Source organism: Argiope bruennichi, chromosome X2 (assembly GCF_947563725.1).
Source record: "Argiope bruennichi chromosome X2, qqArgBrue1.1, whole genome shotgun sequence".
Classification (NCBI taxonomy): Eukaryota; Metazoa; Arthropoda; class Arachnida; order Araneae; family Araneidae; genus Argiope; species Argiope bruennichi.
Genome location: NC_079163.1, coordinates 69,409,027 through 69,428,039, shown reverse-complemented (window position 1 = coordinate 69,428,039; position 19,013 = coordinate 69,409,027). Strand labels below are relative to the sequence as shown.

Sequence of the window (19,013 nt, the reverse complement as noted above, 5' to 3'; positions counted from 1 at the left end):
GTTGTTATTAATTTAAAAAATTTGAATGCATTAAAATTATTGTTAAATTTGAACTATTCTACTACTATTTTTAATTCTTTTTGTCTAATGCATATGTCATTACCATTGTTACATTTGTTTTCAAATAGTGGTTTAACAATGCTTAAAAGTTGGCATCAATCAAACGGAAACAGAAAAAAATAAGGGTCTTGTAAGCAAATGAAGCTGCGTTTGAGGAAAGCAGCAGCTCAAAAGATATCGGGAATTAACAGTATTTTACTTTTTCCTTCTTTCGTTTTTCCTTTGGTGAGATTATTCCAAAAAAGAAAAAAGTACTCCATTTTAAAAAAATTGAAAATTTTGACCAGTTTTTTCAACGGTGCCAATTTCATTTTTGTGTAATTTTTTCTTTGAATATATTAATTTCTAAATTGTAATGCAGTTGATTTTGAAATTAGAAAATTTATAGATATTCCTGTACTCTGCACAGTTAAGATTTTCGTTTGTCCTACCCATATTTTAGTTTCTTTTTTATATCAATACATTCGACTTGAAAAGGATTTTCTGTATTATGAAAATTTTAAACAAAAATAAGCCTCTATGTGAAAAGATTTTAATGCCAAATAATAATGTATCAACTCGCGTTTGTAAAAATCTGAATACTTTCTTGCTTACCTTAGTACACATAGTTCTAATAAAAGAATTTAATATTGGTTTTTGAATGTACATAAAAAGGGCTTATTTTTAAAGATGAAATTTCTCTACTCGCTCTGTTTTTGCTTGTTCAAAGTAATTCTCAGACTATTCCTGAAGTATGGTTTTCTTGAAAGTATTTTTACATAAAGTGGCAACATAACATGCAGCTGAATTCTGTTGAAATATAAATTATTCATTATCTGAGAAAAGATCGCATTCGAAAAGTTGCAATTTAGGAAAGGATATTTCATTAATTTTTTTGGGGGCGGGGGGACATTTTATATTCACAGTCGCGCAGATTTTGTCCATGTCTTGCTGTTATTAAATTTCAGATCATAACTGTAACTGGTTATTTAACTATACTTGTATTGCAATTATAATAACTTTTCCTATTGTTCTCCATATTTTTTACTTCACTATCAAATAATGGATTATGGTCTCATCACTACAAATCTCCTTGCCACATTGTTCTACTGTCCAGTAAACATGGGGTTTTGCCCTGTTTCCAAAATTTTCAAGTCATTGCACTATGATACAGAGTATATTCGAAGGTGATTTTCTTTTGTCACATAGACTATTACAAGTTCTATCCTGTCTCTACAAGTTTTTCTAGTGATTGAATTTCCTTATATTTCAAAAATTTAGAAATACCGCCCTCATTTAGATTTCAACCATTTTTTTTTTTTTTTTTTTTTCTCATTATAACTAAAACTTTGTTTATGCAGTGGTAACTTTACAATGTGTTTTGGGTGATCGGTCAACTTTTTGCGCCATTTCATGTTTATTATGCTTTGACAGCTCACAAAATGAAAGAATACTAAAAAATGACCAACTTGATAGGAAATCATAAATTATGGATAAGCGATCTTCTTTCAGCTCTAAAACACGCAACCAGTTGTATTCTATTTGTAACGAGATACCATGTTATTGACAGTCTAAACACTTATTTTTGTTGGCTACATTCAAATGCAGAAAAGCCTAATTAACGAAATCAAGATGTTTCTTTCTCCTAGTTTTTTTATTTACAATTTAGACAAAAATTAATGACAATTGAACATATTTAACGCATTGCATTTTTAGAATTATTTTTAACAAGATTTTAATATTACAACAAATACTGTTGAAGTTTTGAGTGTGGAAATTTTCAAAATTCTACTTTTTCCGCAAGGTTTCTACAATTTTGGCCATTGCTGTAACTTATAATTCATCAGCTCATTGAAGAGGTATTTTTAATTTATAGCTCTTTAGTTAAACTTTATCTTTTATTTAAAAACATGAAACCGATGTTCCGACTTTCTCATTCTATTCCTAATCCGCTAATTTATTTGGATGCAAACTTGAGACCTGCTTTCAAGAGCCAACTCAACAACTTAAACCATTAAAGTGGATGGTGTGTATTTTTTCTAGGTTTTTTTTCCCCCGGTGAAGGAATTCGATCAGATAAGATAATGCAGATTTCTATGTTTTTGATTGTAAATTTATTTCTAAGTGTCTTTTAACTAAGACGTAAAATAAAAATATATGGTTTAATGTTTTACAAAGCAATGGGTCACTACATCGGATCAAAAAGTATTTTGATATCCCCCCCCCCCCAAAAAAAGAGTCATCATATTGACTCTGGGAATTAACCTTTTCTCTAAAAATAAAAATGTCCATTGTCTAAGGGGTTATTTGATTTTAAAATGTATTTACATAAATTTTATAGCTGAAATTTTGTATTTAGATATTTATTATAAATTTCTTCTTAAATATTCATTTTTTTAAAAAAAAATATATATAAGAATTGTTTATCGCAAAAATGCATATTAGTTGCATTTGTTTTCTACATTGTTTTATAAATCAAATACCGAGCTTATAGAAGTATTATTTACTATTCTTATTACAGCTATTTTCTTTCTTTTTTTATTATTGTTCATCATGTGACTTTATAAACTTGTATGTATGTGAGTTTTAGCAATTCTGTACCTACCCCTCCACCAGCCTCTTCTAGTTGTTTATGCTTTTACTTAATACTTGGTGTTGTAAACAAGTTCTATTTAGTTTTTTTTGTAATTGAAATTCTCCGTTATTACAATATATAGTAATTTTTATTTATTCAATTTCATATTGTCAAAATTCTTGTTTCATTTATGTTTTGCTAAATTTCTATGTTATTTGTAGATATTTGTTATAGAAAATATAACATAACATAGGATAGGGGATTGTTGTGATCCAGATATATCCGGAATTTTTACATTCTGAAGTCCTGAATTTCCGGATTCTTTAAAGCAAATTTATTGTCTTCAAATTATGTCGGGAAGTGAAAACATACTGATTAGCTCCAATGGCAATGTTCTAATTCACTGCAGAAAATCTTTGAACATACAGAGTAAATAAACATCTTGCTAATTTTTTTATATTCCATGAATATTCTTTGCAGTTACATATTTTCAACACTATTAAATAAACAAGCTTTGAGTTTTTATCAAATATATGAAAGGAGAGTTAAAGTGATACTGCTGCCATCAAATCCGATAGGGAGACAAGTTCAGTTTCTCTTATTCAGCTTCAAAATAACTCATTGAGAATTAATTTTACATTTAATCAAACCCAATTAAGCATTAATTAGCTTATTAAGTTCATCCACTTAATTTTCTAATTCAGATACTAACCCTAATTTTTTTCCCTCATTGTTATAAATTTGCTAGGATATTTGTAGAATTGTCTACTCAGTTTTTTTTACTAACAAAAGGTCGTCAACATTTAAGTGTATTTTTATGAAACTCTTGAGATTTAATCCCACTGATATCTAATTGCAGAAAATATGATTATATTTCATTCTAGATTTTATTAGTATATATCTAATATTAGTATATACAGGTTGTAGCATGATCATGGAAGTTTTGATTCGGACTTTAACAAAGAATACGTTTCAACTACTTTAAATTTGGCTTCAGTTTGACAAAATTCTTTGTTTTCCGATCTTTTCTAATACCTATAAAATATGTCAACGACAATAAAAATAAATTAATCAAATAGGCCTACAGTAACTTACAAATGCTTAATGTTGAATAATGATAACGTATAGTAAAATATTCAGTAGAAAAAAAATAATACTAAAAAGTTAAAAAGAATTAATATCTAAGAAACTGTCGACGTGAAAGAAAACGCGAATAAAAAATAAATGAATAGTACTCTCTTCCAATTGCCCCCCCCCACACACACACACCTACTTGCAGTGCAGTACCTTGATGAATACTAGAGTTACCATCGTCTTCAAGCGAGTGATTTCTGGTGAAATATTTCCCCATGGATTCTTCCTTTCCTTCATATCCACTTATAAGAACAGAGCTACTGTGTGTCTATCAAGAGAACACTTCCCGTCAGATGTCTGTTTACAGTTAGGGTTCTGCAGTTTTCATTATTGCTTTTTTGCAATAAAAGTACAAAATCAACTGTTTGTTTCATTTGCATTTAGGGAATTATATTTTGTTTTTCTACTTTGCTGTGAGTTTTTAATGTTACATAAAAAATTCACAATTATTATAAAAGTATATAAGCCACAAAATATAATTATAAAAATATAATTATTCACATGATTTTCAACTAAAGACGCGTTTTTTAAAATTTTTTTTTATCTTAATATAATTTTATAGCTTCTCAATAGAAAATTTTTATTTCATGCCATAAACTGAAGTTTAATGAAATATTCGTCTTAAATCAAAAATTAGATAACTTTTTAACATATAAGATTAGATTACCCTTTAAATTGATTAAAGTGTGGAACTATCATATTTTTAAAATAAGAAACTTATAAAGCAAATTATGCTCAGTTGTTTGCGTTGAAAAAATTAAAACTGATTTTTGATTTTGAATTCTTTCTTTGGAAACTGTATTGAAGATTTAAGTTTAAAATTAGTTTTTGCAAGGAGCTTTGAATTTAATTATTTTTAAAGAAAATATATTTTACAAATTCAGTACTTTATTTTCGTCGAAATTATTGAATTATTTCCTTAAATTTATAGGTATAATTCATTTAGCTCCTATCGGAATCATTATCAAGATTTTTTTTAAATGGTGGTGGTGGGGGAGAGATTTAGTTTAAACTTTTGCCCTTAGTGTTAAATAAAAATTATAAGAAATTGAACTTATACATTTAAAAAGATAATTAATTTGAAATTAAAAATACCGATTCGATTATATGAAAATATTTAGAGGTTAGTACGATTTTCCTTCTTTCCTGCAATTTATTGAGCATATGCAATTGTGGAAAAGTAATTTTATTAATCATTTACTGTTAATTATTAATTATTTACTGTTAAATATTATCCAACACTATAATGATATGAAGAAAATTACAGGAATTTCACATTCAAGAATATTACACGAATATATAATATTTTCAAGATTCTAAGTTTCCAACTAATTTTAAATTTAATGACTTATTTTTTGAATTTGTTTTCTAAAATGAAATGTAATGATACCAAATATCTTCGATTTGGCGCTAAACTTGCCAATGTAAGAAGCTTGAATGAACTTCTATCTATGCGAAATGAACTCTTCCTACAGTAAGTTCCTTGTTTCTTTAGCCACCGCCGTAAGCATAAACATTTAGCGGTTAGTGTTCTCCTGGTGGACACACAGTACCTGTTTTTGTTATAAATTTGGGATGCTTCACACTCCTGTGTCTGTAATCGGTGTTAGTCGTTCCTAATCATTTTCAAAGCATTCTTGACAAAGAACGCATTCAATTTTATATCGATTAAATATGAATGCCATGCTAAAAGAATGAATGAATGCATGCTCTAATATTGGAGACTTATATAATGTTGAAACTAAATGTATATGGTTTTATAAAATAAACGTTTCAGAAAAATACAATTAGTAATAAAAAAAATTATCGATATTTAAGTCCTAAATCTATTTATTACCGTGACTACCTACTTAAGAGTATTTTTAGATAAGGATTGCAACAATGAACAGGAATTCGGATGTATTTTGAAATTCTGAGGCGTATAAATTAGCGCGCAGGAATAATGTAGAATGAGGAAAAGATACGATGATGTTTTTAATGTCTGAGAAAATATTTTGTAAATGCAAACTTTTTCTTTTGTGCATTATTTAATAAGATAAGAACAATCCACATGTTAGAAATAAGTAACTTAAACATTAGATTCCCTATGTATTTATTTATGTGTATATTTACATCCTCAATTTTAGACATGTTTTCTTATCGTTAAGTACTTTTTCCCCCCTTAGAGCTATTGCAAGTTAATGTTCCTAAAAAAAAAAAAAATGAATTGTTTTTCTTAATTGCATACGTGGGTTTTTCTTAATATATTCTATGAATAAATATTTTAATCGTTTTATTAAGATGTCTTAATCCGAAGTTTGTTAAAAATTTAGAAGCACATGGAATTAGTTTTTTGTTGTTGTTGTTTATTTGTTTGAAAGAAAAATCGAAGAAAAAAATATAGTCGATGATTGCATAGTTATTAAAATGAGCATAGAATCTAAAATTTAAGCACTAACTTATTTTACAAGTTTAGCGCATACTGGGATACATTCTTTGTGTTGCTAAAAAGCTACAATATTGCAGAAACTTTTTTTTATTTCTTCAGCGGCAGTCGGTAACATTTTCATTAGTGAACTATTTGCAGCCTTATAAATTAGATTGTAAAACACAAATATTTTACTATTTTATGAATCTAATTTACAGTAACACAGTTTACTTATACCAGTGATTTATAGTGAATTCATACAATTAGGCTACAGCAAAAAAATTCTTCTTAGCATGCGTATTGCAGAAGAATGTCTTCAATAGTTGTCAATGTATTATTAAATATACTTTAACCATTCATCCGATTTTAGTCAGAGAATTATAATAAAATAAGCGTCATAAATTAAAAAAATCTTGCAGATTCATTTCCGAAGAATTGACATTTCTTTTCTAAACTATTAAGAGAATTCTGAATCGGGGAAAACAGCCATATCGTCCTATTCACGTGTAATATTAATTATTCAGTTTTTCTAATATTTTCACCGACAAATGATCGAAATAGTGGATGAGTATAAAAACTTAATTTGTCATGATATCTTAGTTATCGAAAAAAATAATAGTTGACAGCAATGCGACATTGTTCACTTGCCTTGTTAGTTGTTCTGCCAAATGTGCAAAATACAAGCTGAATGAACAACATTGATTCAGATAACTGCAAACTTAACGTCATCAACAATCATCGTATTGCGTTTTTAGTCCGCAGAGCAAAAATTATCGGTAATCAGGACGGCATTGCTTTGTAACTTAGTCGACTATTTTGAAATGTAATCTTTCTGCCGACATAAATTGTTACTAAAACATTTTAGTTGTGTACGTTATATTAACTTTAAGATAGTTTTGAAAACTATAATCCGTTAATGCCCAGCTCTCCACAACAGTTTCAATACGGTGAAGATTTTGACCTACGAAGTTCTCAATTTCTGGTGACAAGTGGAGTAAACGGTTAACGACGAGGGGGGGGGGGTAATTCCCCCCTACCGACACCGCTTATTGCAAAAATGTCATGTGTTTTGTTTAGCTTTATATGATACATGAAAAGCTATGTTGTGGGAAAAAAGCTTTTACAGCCCTTGTAATCATAAACATTTTTCCACAAATTGCTACAACTAACCCCACTCTCCTGTATTGTAAACTAAATTTTTCGTTGTGCTTTAAGCATGTGATGTTACTGTTTTACATTTGTAGTAAAAAATTGTTTTGTTTTGACTTATTTAACTATCAAATTTCATAGGAAGTTGAAAAATTACGTCAAGAGAAAATAGAGATTGACCAGCAACTAAGAAATCAAACAGGATCTATGCCAAACTATCCTATATTAAGACGAGGTGGATTTGAACGGCCTTATTCTGATATGGAGAGTGGGCGAGGTAGAAGTAATTTACCTCGAGGAAGAGGGCGTGGAGGATCAAGATTGGATTCTAATCGTCGTTGGAGTGGTGCAGATACAAGATACTCAAATAATCAAGGTGATATTCTGAAATGTTTTTTAATTCAAATCCATTGTTTGTTATATTTGTAGACAGCTATTATAAAATTAAGTGTTAAAAAAATCGAAATCCAAAAGCAATTGTTTTGGTACACAAGGCAGTTTCAAAGAGTTCTTTATTGAGCTGTTCATTGTAAACAATGCTGATTTATGCAAGTTTAGTGAAAGAGTAACTCAGATCTCATATAAGTTTTCTGAATATCAGCATGATTAAAAAATTTATCCTGCATATACAGTAAGTGATGAACCTGTTGAGTCTCTCATCCTTTTTAAGAAGTGCTTAAATTGCTTCTTAACCTTAATGACTTGCGGGATACATTTATGGAAAAGCTGTTTTAGAATTTTCACTTTGTCTATGGAAAAGCTGAATAGGGCATGTACCATTTTGTAGTTCAAGCTCTGCATAGTTACAGATGTGAACAGTGTGTGGCATTCTTCCAGTTGTTTCTTTCTTCCACCGAATAGGAAAATAGAAAATAGTCAATCTTGTGTTCGTAAATTTGCATTCTTCATAGTTCTTTCACGTCCCGTGACACCGAGGAAATGCCATTGACTAGTCTTTTGTTATTTGTAGGTGGCAGTGCATAAAAGCATATGTTTAAAAAATGCTAAGTTGAAAGAATCAGAATTTTAGTTTTAAAGATAACAAAAATTTATCAGTTGTGACAAACCATGAAAGACGAAATTAAACCTGATGTCTATAATTCTTAACTCTGAAATTATTGAAGCTGGAAAGATTTTTTGGAAACCACTGGCTTTCAGATTCCAAAACGTCTGATGTATTCTTGATTGTTATCTGTATATAAAATAATGGATTGGGCTAATCAGTATCTTAATTATTACCTCATATACAGAAAAACACTAAAGTGTTCGTAAAAAGTTGCATTGGATCTTTTTAATTCCAGTTTGTTCAATGCATTAAGACTATATCAATATAAGAATTTAAATTATGAAAGAATTGTGATTCATGACTTCCTTCTGCATATATCAATATATTAGATAGAGGGCACAGATACCAAGGAGAATTTTGAAAATCTGAAGCATCAACTCATCTTCTTCATAATCTATTCAGACTTTTTGGGAATTTAAAACAACCCTAAGTGATTCTAATTTCTCCAACTAATTAACTTAAAAGAGGAGAGAGTATATCCTACTCCATCCAATGAGAAAACCACAAAATTGATGTGTAAATCTTGCAAAGCTGCTTTATATTTGGGGAACTGCTTTGTTAACTATCATCGAAAAAGAGAAATATTAAAAGAATGCTCAATTTTGTTAAATAGAGTTGTTTTATTTTTAAGAAAAGTTTAATAGAAGTGATTAAATTGGAATATATTCTAATGGGTTTATCCCCCTTAACGTCGATATTTCATAATTATTTACATGTATTATTTCATACAAAGCAACTAAATCTATTATTTTGCAACGGATTTTGTGCTTTATACCTATGCATATTAACTTTGCAAGAAGTTCCATTGACTGAGAAGAAATTTTTTGAACCATGTTAAGTGTTAATGATGTGGTTAAGATAGCTGCTTTAAAACTTGACGTGGAAACGTCTTTTTATCATTATAACTAGAATACTGATGCAACTTTTCAGCTATCTGAAGAGTAGACTAAATAGGAAATTTTTCTCCACAATGCATTGACTCTTACAAATACTGTAGATTGTTATTAAGACATACTGTGTCATGAATCTTCTGGAATAAATTGAAGGCAAGGCTAAATTTTTATTTAAAATATTTTATCAGGTGATAGAGCTTAACCGATACATTTTGGTTACTTTAGAAAATTGTAGTTATTATACTGCTTGGAGTTAAAAAGGTTAAATTTATTTCATTTTCAAGCATAATTATTATGGCTGACATGCTCGGGCTAAACTATCAGTAAATTGAAAGTTATAATGACATAAAAAAAAATGCAAACTTTCATCATGTTTAAATTTTTGTATTTAGCAAGTATAATCAAATGCTTAAACTTTTTGAACACTTCATTATAATTTACAAAATACTAAAATTTAAATATTTTTATATAAAATAATTTGTCTCAGTTTATATATTGCTAAAATACAAAAAAAAAAGCTCCTTTTATAATAACTAAATCAATAAGAGGGTTTAAAGGTTTAAATGATTTCATGTATATTTTTTGTATTTCATTTATGAATATGAATGTGTATTTTATTTTTGTATTGTTATTTATCTTCCAGGTCATCGATATTCACAAGATAAGGATGATAAAAATTCTGAATTACCTCCTCGACAAAGAATGCGTAATGATAGGCGTCGTGTGACTGATGAAGATGAATCTGTACTTGACAGCCATGAAGTTTCAAGTATTGCTAGCATAGATCAAGGTTCATAAATTTCCTAAAATGTTTAATTATGTATACTAATTTATTATTAATTTAGAGCAGTTAGTAATAGACAATAATATTTTTATAATATATTTCTACAGTTTTGTATGACAGAAAACTTCAGATGCATGAAATTAAAACTTTTATATGTGTAAATAATACATTTGAGAGGAATACATTTAGAGGGGAAAATATTACAATTCAGTATTTAAAACTTTGTTACTTCTCCTGTTCCTTTTGTACATTTAGAGGAGAAAATATTACTATTCAGTTTTTAGAACTTAACTCATTGACTTTATAACTAAGTCTCTACTCATGGTATTTGTTTGTTCGATTATCAGCAATATATATATATATATATATATATATATATATATATATATATATATATATATATATATATATATATATATATATATATATATATATATATATATATATATATATATATATATATGTATAAAAGGTGTTGTAATGGTTTTATGAATACTGCTATTGACTGTTATAATCATTGATCTATTTTTAAATTATAAAACTTCTGAATCAATTACAAATTTAGTGCGACTTTTATAAAGATCATATTTGCTCATATTGATAGTTCTTATCTAAAAGTTTCTTCCTATTGGCATTTTTTCGTAAGGAACCTCATTTCAAATCTTTATTTCGAATTAATTTATGCAAATATATCCGATTTCTTGGTTCAATTATGCGTATTTTTGCTTCAGTTACTTTTTATTGATTCAAATTCTTTGATAATGTTCTTGATTCATTATTTTAGAATTATATTAAATGAAAGGAGCATGAATATTTCACATGTTTGAATGCATATTTAAACCAAACCTCTCAAGCAATAGTAACTATACACAATATTAGTTATTTTAAATTGTTTTAGAAGATTCGTTTTGAAAAATATTTGGTTTTCATTCATTCATTTATGAAGATGTCACTCAAATTTGTTAGTCTTTTTTTTTTTTTTTTTTTTTACTCAAATACAGCAAATCATTTGTCAACTATTTATGCAAAGCAAAGTGTATTCTCAAAGTGCCTAAAATACTTTCAACTAAGGTAATAAATTGCTGATTTCAGGTACAAATTATGTTTTTATCTCTACAAAAAAAAAAAAAAAAAAAAAAAAAAACTCCTTTTTAGGCAGATGTTTTTTTAAGTTTGCTACTGACAGCAAAAAAAAAAAAAAAAAAAAAAATCACCAAAATCTTCGGCTATCTTCAACACACAACTTTAAAACTTTTAAGATTTCATAAACATTTTTCATTACTGCAATAAGAAATTGAGATATTTTACCTTTAAAATACATTTTCTGTTACATGACAATATTTTATATAACTTTGGTGGATATGCTAATAAATAGGCTGATATTTTGTTTTAAAATTTGCATCCTCAAGATAATTTGCCTTATGTAAGGACAATTAATATCAATTATTGAGATTAATTGTATGATATGGGGCATCAGTAAATTGGCTTGTTGTATACTACAGCATTACCCTTAATTTCTTCAATATGATGAATATGACTGGTTTATTTAATTATTCATATTGAAAGGTGTATTTGAATCATTAGTATCCACTTATTTCAAAGCTGAAGTATGGGGACATCTCATCTTGGGTAAAGTGCGTTGACACTTCCTTGTACTTGTTATTCATGTTTCACACATTTTGGAATTACTGTTTTTCTATCTCTTCTTGATTTCTGATACTGTAAATTAGATGACTGCAACTAAAGAATCTTTACTATAATCTAACAGTTAAGTTGCATACTCAAATTAAATCTGCCGTTAATACTTTTATAATAAGAAAAATTTACTCGTATATTGAATTAATTTTTTATTAAATTTTCATGATAATGTGATATTCCTTTTGTGAAGAATGAAAAAAACTTGACATTTTCTGAATCATCAGTAAAGATCAAGTTTTAAAAATTACTGTTATTGAAAAAATGAAATATCATGATAAATTGCGAAAAAATATTTCTTTGATACTTACTGAAGGATTTTTAACACAATTATTTTTTTTAATTTTTGAAAGTAAAATGCGAATATTTTTGTAATGTAAAAATAAAAAAAGTTTTGTAAAAGTGAAAAGTCAGCCAACTGAAATTTCCTCTTATTTGGAGAAGTTAATTAATCAACATGTTCAGGAAGATTATAAATCTATAATTACAATAAGTGAATATCACATGAAATTGAAAAATATCGATGTTTAAGTTGGACAATATATTGCGATGATGAAATGCAGTTATCACCCAGTCTCATTTCCATATTTGAGATACCTCCCTCCTAAGCAACCAGAAATTTTTTCAGGACGAGAGGTAAACTTTTCACAAATGTTTATCATCAATATTAAAATCTCTTATAACTAGCGTTTGTTTTAAATATTTTGTTGACACTACTATTTTTTTTTTTTTTTTTTTTTTTGTATCTTATTAACTTGCTAGGAGGAAGCAGTTAAAATATTGTTTAATATATTTCTTGAATTTGATTATATTTCAAAGTATAGGTAGCGAATTCTTTAAACATTAAAATTTTAATTACTAGTATTGTAATAACGGAACTAATGCTTCCCTATATATATATATATATATATATATATATATATATATATATATATATAAATAAATTAAAAACATTATTTTGTTTGAAGCAGAATGCAGTTTTGAAGACAGTGAAGAGACTTTCGATTTCTTGACGTCGTTTTATTTCATCTCGAAGCACACATTATGTACAAGCAGGAGCGCGACGAGCACACACACAACACAGAAAGAAATGAGGAAAAAACTGATAAACCTTTAATCCCTGGTCTTATATACTGTGATGTTTTAACAGGGATTTCCATCGCATGTCAATCAAAAAGCAAGGGAAACGGAGATCTTTTAGAAGAATTCGTCAAGTCAGCGGTATTTTGTACCTTCACTCGGAGTGTGGGAACGTTTAGGCTTTTAGCCGATTCAGCAATTTTACAAAACTTCTGTTGAATTGATGAGGTATAAAAAGTGGAATGGGATCAGGAAATAAGAGAATGTTCTAGAATGAAGTTAATATGGACTAAATTGAGCTAAAAATTGGGAAATTTTAAAATATCATATGTATATTATATTTTCTGCTAGGCCAATGTAGAGCAACTCTTTAAGAGTTCAGTTCACCAAGGAAATTTCAGTCTGGTTCCATTGAATTTTTTCGTGAAAGCGGTTTTGCTCACTCCTCGTTTAATGATGGTTAATCTAAGAGAACAACGTGCGGCTGTGAAATTTTGTTTTGGAAAATTGCCAAAGAAATTGTAATGTATAACAGAGCTGCAAGCTCCCTTTCTGATGACACTATATTCACTCAGTGTTTCTGATTAATGCTATTTTATATAAATTTATTCCTGGCATGGCATAAAAGCTAAAATTTTATAAACATGAACTTGAGGATTTTGATACATTGTGGTGTGCTCAAATTCCTTATATTCATAAAAATTATTGTAAACAGCAGGGGAGGGGAACGTAAAAGTGGGATAATATTTTACAAAATTTTTTATTCATTTGCAGTTACTACTCTTTATTACTTGAGAACTAAGATGCCTTTTTAAGGATTTTGAACGTGGAACCATTGCCTTGATAACTCTCTAAAATTTCAGAGAAAAACGATTTTCTTTTCTAGAAACATACGAGTGCTGTTTGAATTATATTTTCTAGAATTATTTAAATAAATCTTGGTATTTAATTTTAAGCATGTTATTATTATATATATATTTGAAACTAGTGCATGTTTGTATCTGAAATTTTTTTTATATATATATTTTCCAGAGAGCGTATCTTCTGTTGAAGGTTCTCGAAATCGCAGGCGCAAAAAGAAGAAAAAGCCTAAATATCATGGAGACGGCAGCAATACTAGTGATGACTACAGGAGCTCTGGCTTTTCTGAGCTATCAACACAAGTTTCTGAGCGTTCACAGAATAATTCACTTCAAGATGCATCAGAGCCATGCACAAATGGTGCAGATAAAAAGGCGGCTAAGAATGGTGGTTCACATTCATTACCAAAGCCACAGAGAGATCCACATTCTCCTAGACCACAATCCAATAATGTAACAAATAATAAAACTGAACTTTCTGTTTCTAAAGAAACATCAGTAATTAATGGTACTGCTTAAAAGAACATTTAGCTTTCCAAGATCCATTTTCGCCAATGACATTTCAGATGTGGTTTTTGAAACAAAAAGTTTATTTATAATTCATTCTCAGATTTCTAGGTTAAAATTAAAGTTGCCAAATATATTTGTTTTGGATGATTGAATCAATTTGAGGTGTTGTGTTTGTTTCTGTTAATGCTTATAGAAATCTCAACTATGCTTTTATTTGTCAATAATTTTTTTCTTACTGTTATTTGAAGATTTATATCTTGGTAAATGAATTTTCATAGGAGTGTGTGATATTATTTCCTTTGATAACTACTTAGACCGTGCCTTGTGATGTAAATAATATAACGTAACATGAATTTATTTATTATTTATTGTGCCTGTTTCTGAACCAATTCAATTTTTATAAGAACAAAGACCATTAGTCATCTGAAAGTTGTTGTATTCAATTTTTGAGTCTTTCAACTTGCGTATGTGAAAGTTCTAATCAAAATGTTATGCTAAGGTCTGATGAATTCATTCGAGGTAAAACTAAGAAAGCGAAGTAATATTAGTACATACAATTTTTGAAAGCTTTACTTAAGTATAATGTATATTTTCTCTACAATATGTATTTTATTAATTATATCAATTATCTTATTTTTTGTGAAATCTTGCATTGAATTAATTATCAAATCATTAATAGTTTTATTTTATAAAATCTTGTTTAATGGAAGGATTGGTGCCTAAGCAACGCCAGCTTTAAAAAGAAAATAATTTTTTTTTTCTAAAGAAAGGTATATTGGTGGCAGAAGATTTTGTTTGGTCTTTTCCTAAATTTTAAAAATAATCAGTTTCAAGTTATTTTTAATTATAGAATTGCTAGTCATTTTGATTCTGTTCTTTATTTCATATACTTTGAAGGTTATGGTGGCTTAAAACTATTTCATATTTTCACTCAAAATTAACATTTAGAAACTTTTTGTTATGTTTCTTCAATTTTTGGCAATTCGGTGTGTAAAATTGATTGCAGTCAAATGATATATTAAGAATAAATTAGCTTATAGCAAGTCCATTTACTAAAAATCGAAAAGTTTTGTGCCTTCCTCTATTTTCTTTATTTGTTTAAAAAATATAATTGAAATTCTATGCTTTAGGTCTTCTAATTACGCAAGTAATTTAAAGCAATAATTCAAATAGACTTCATACTTCATGTTAGTTTAATAACTTTATTTAATGAAACCTACAGGAGCAGCTAGCTTTTTTGCTGGTAGATACTTTCTAAAAATCGAAATAACATCTCAGTGCTAGAAGATAGGTTTTAACGGATTCTTTTTCTTTTTTGTGTGTCTTCATTAGTGTTTTCATTAAGTAATTTCATTTTTTTATAAAAAAAGACTTGAATTTTTTTTTCTTTGGTGCAACATCTTCTTTCATTGCTTTTGATTGTTTGAAAACATCAATGGTCATGACTCTTCCTTTTGTGATTTATATTTTGAATTTCTAATAAAAGTGCACCATTTCCATATTGGAAGTCATTACAAATGTCAGTAATTATATTCTTCTAGCATGAATTTCCTTCCAAAAAATGCTAGCTATGTATGGGGCCTTTTAAAAAATATTGACAGTGGCAGAATTCAGCAAGTCTATTTGAAATCTCTCAAAATGTTTGTTTTTTCTATATACAAACTGCACTTTATGATTACCACATATTATAAATAATGAAATGTTGCGGTCTTAAGTGCAATAAATATGAAGCCTTTGAATATTTTGAGAATATTTTAAGTGTTAAACATTTCATAAGTACTTTTGTAATTTTATTTTGATGTTTGAATTCAGATAGATTGTGCTACTAATGAAAAACAAATATTTTAGTTACTACTGTCTTGTAAATAAATCACAAAAGCATGGATGGTCTTGTATTTACTTATAAATTATTAACAATCACTAACAGTCTCTCTCGGGCGTTTACGCTGTCGATATAATTAATGTTTGGATGGCATCTCAAAATTGCAGAAACAGTCAAACCATGTTGCATTAAAAAAAAAAAAAATGGATTTTTCACTCTCAAAAGTTGGTTAAAGTGTGTGTCACTCGTTATTTCAAAATATATTTATTGGCTGATTTTCGAATATTCATGGACGACTTATTAAGAAATCACGATTTTGACCAACTGCATGTTAAATCCTAAATAAGTTGCCTTCTCAATTCGCAGTTATAACGATAAAACTTTTTGCCCTGTGGTTTAATTTCGAGAAGTGATATCAAGCTTCAACCACTGGAGTTGAAACGAGGCCAATTTATACCTAACCATAAGAAAAATCATAAACCGGCACTCTTCTTTTCCTCCTTGTTTCTCATGTATATTTCATTTTAATAAACAGGCGAATGTAATGTTTCCAGCTGTTTTTCTATATATCTTTTCGGCGAATTGTTAATACAATATGAAGTGGTGGTGGAGGGGGAATAACTATGGGAAGGGTTTTGTTGGAGAATATTTATATACTCTTGAAATTGTTTCGTCGAGGCATTCGTTTAGTTTTCTAATTTAAAAATATCCAAAAAAACATTAAATGGTGGTTATTCATTACGCTAAATTGGGAAATATAAACGTATAAGTAATTTTAAGAATTGTAGTGCAATTAAAGTAACATTCTTACTTTCCCGTTATAAAGACTGTTGAATTCGAATTATTTGACGATTGCGAGATTTTTTATTAAAATACTCGCGTCATTGACTTTCTTAAATGGAGGAATGTGCCCTGTTAATATAATTCAGAAACGTTAAAAGATAGATGGATGAAATTTATAGGCTGCATAGCGTCATGAATGCTTAATTTTCTCGAGAAGTGGAAAGATTCCCCCTCCCCTCCCTATGCATCAAGGAAGAAAAACCAACAAAAGAATTATCCAGGATGAGATAGATCCAAGGATGTCAGCATATATATAATATAAAGACAACGTTTAATTCACTTTTTTCACCCCTTCTTCAACATTGCCATATATAATGCTAATGTACATGACACAAAAAACGCTCCTATTACTTATTGTCGAATGGCAACTATAAAATATAAAACCATCTTAAGAATTTCAGACTGCTTCATTGAATGTTTTTATATCTGCATTGAATTCAGTACTTTGCTTAGCTAATTAATGGAGGTACAAAATAGTTTTGGAAATGTTCTGGAAAAGGTTCGACATGTCATCAAAAAATCCTTCAGTCAAAGGAAAGAAGATACAAAAGTAATAGGCTTCAAAGTTTAATTGAGCGTAAAAATTAGCGATTACCCATCTGTTAAAGGTTAAGCAATGACTTGCTTTTGGAAATTGACTTTCATAGTTATCCTACAAAAATGGTCTTTAAGATTCAAAAAATAACCTTTTTAATGATATTTCTAATTCAGTTTGATACGCAATATGTTACAATGAATTCCATGACAGATAAAATCAAACTCGTCTATCAAAATATTCAATTGCATACTTTTGCCAGTTATTAATTTTTGAGTAGGGTTTCCACTTCCGCTTATAATTTATATATACGCCTTTGAATGAGCAGTAAACTGAATTCAATTGAATTCACGCTTTCCGTTTATATTAAATAAGACAAGATTTAAAAAAACACATTCCATATTAATAATTTAATTGCCTAAAAAAATCAATCTAGGCAAACAAATCCGTCACCAAAGGCGGCTAATTTATTGAAATACTGGAATGGTTATTCCGCAGGAGCAGTGTGAAATATATATTGTACCATATTTGTTGCAACTGGAAAAACGATCAAATTTCGATTTTTATTGTTTTAAACGGAGGGATTTTAGTAATGCCCGATTCGATGAACGGAAAATAAGAATACAGCTGGATGAATTTGGGTGCGCCAGAGATTATCGAACATGAGAAGCTGCTCTAAAAATACGTTGAAGCCTCTTTAGTATGTTACACATTCGATCATAGCTCTTGTTAATATGTCGTTTGGAAGCAAACTCTTAAATGGGGATTAAAGGGATTTTACTGTACTTTAATTGCGGTGCGTAATTACGTAAGCTGATTATGATGAAATTTTAACATGAAACCCTAGGTTTTCAATGATCATGATTTCTTTCTTATATTTGTAATGTATTTACAAATATATTACAATGTATTTATTTCTCACTATCGATTTGAAAATTATTTTCTGGACCAATTTCGTCAAACTTTTTTTCTTTAAGAAAACCTAATCTGAAACTGAAAATTAAAATTATTTTTTATAATTTAGATTCTCATTTTTTCCAACGATTTTTGTAACTCCTACAGATTTTTTTTTCCCATTGAAATTTTACAGGAAGTTGTTTCCGTAACTCAAAGCGTATTATCGCAGCACCTTTTACACCTTTTTAAGGTTTAAAATAGTGGCTTTTCAAGAGCACCAATTTTGTTTAAATGAATATACTTTTTTCTTTAGTTTTAGTAATTTTGAACATAATTTGTAACAATAATATCCAAAATAATATTGATCAATGGAGTTGTTAAGTCACATTAAAGATTAACGATATAAATGTCGGAATAAAAAACTTTAAAGCAATTCGTTGAATAAGATTTACTTTATGAGAATTGTTAAAATTTGAAGCTAATAAGCGAATGCGGTATATTGTATCGAGTTGGCTTCAAAAAATAATTTTCTTTAATAAAATAAAAAATGCATCAACTGGTATTTTTAACTACAGAGCTGGCCTCTTTTTAACTTCATGAATTTGCTTCCGTTTTTTTTTTTTTTTTTTTTTTTTTTTTTTTTTTTTTGGAGGGGGGGAGTGAAAACTAGAAATTATTAAATCACTTTCATTTCAAGTAAACTTTTTATTTTTGAATATAAAAA

General features: G+C 28.4%; 1 protein-coding gene across 1 annotated transcript in view; it reads left to right on the top strand.

The window, feature by feature from the left end:
* Nucleotides 1-16,075, top strand: part of LOC129960192 (fragile X messenger ribonucleoprotein 1 homolog) — a 67,830-nt gene extending 51,755 nt beyond the window's left edge. The window contains exons 12-14 of the mRNA XM_056073413.1: nucleotides 7,446-7,680; nucleotides 9,907-10,053; nucleotides 13,855-16,075. Coding sequence (XP_055929388.1) covers nucleotides 7,446-7,680; nucleotides 9,907-10,053; nucleotides 13,855-14,201 — 729 coding nt within the window. The 3' untranslated portion in view covers nucleotides 14,202-16,075. The remainder of the gene's footprint in view (nucleotides 1-7,445; nucleotides 7,681-9,906; nucleotides 10,054-13,854) is intronic.
* Nucleotides 16,076-19,013: the final 2,938 nt, after the last annotated feature.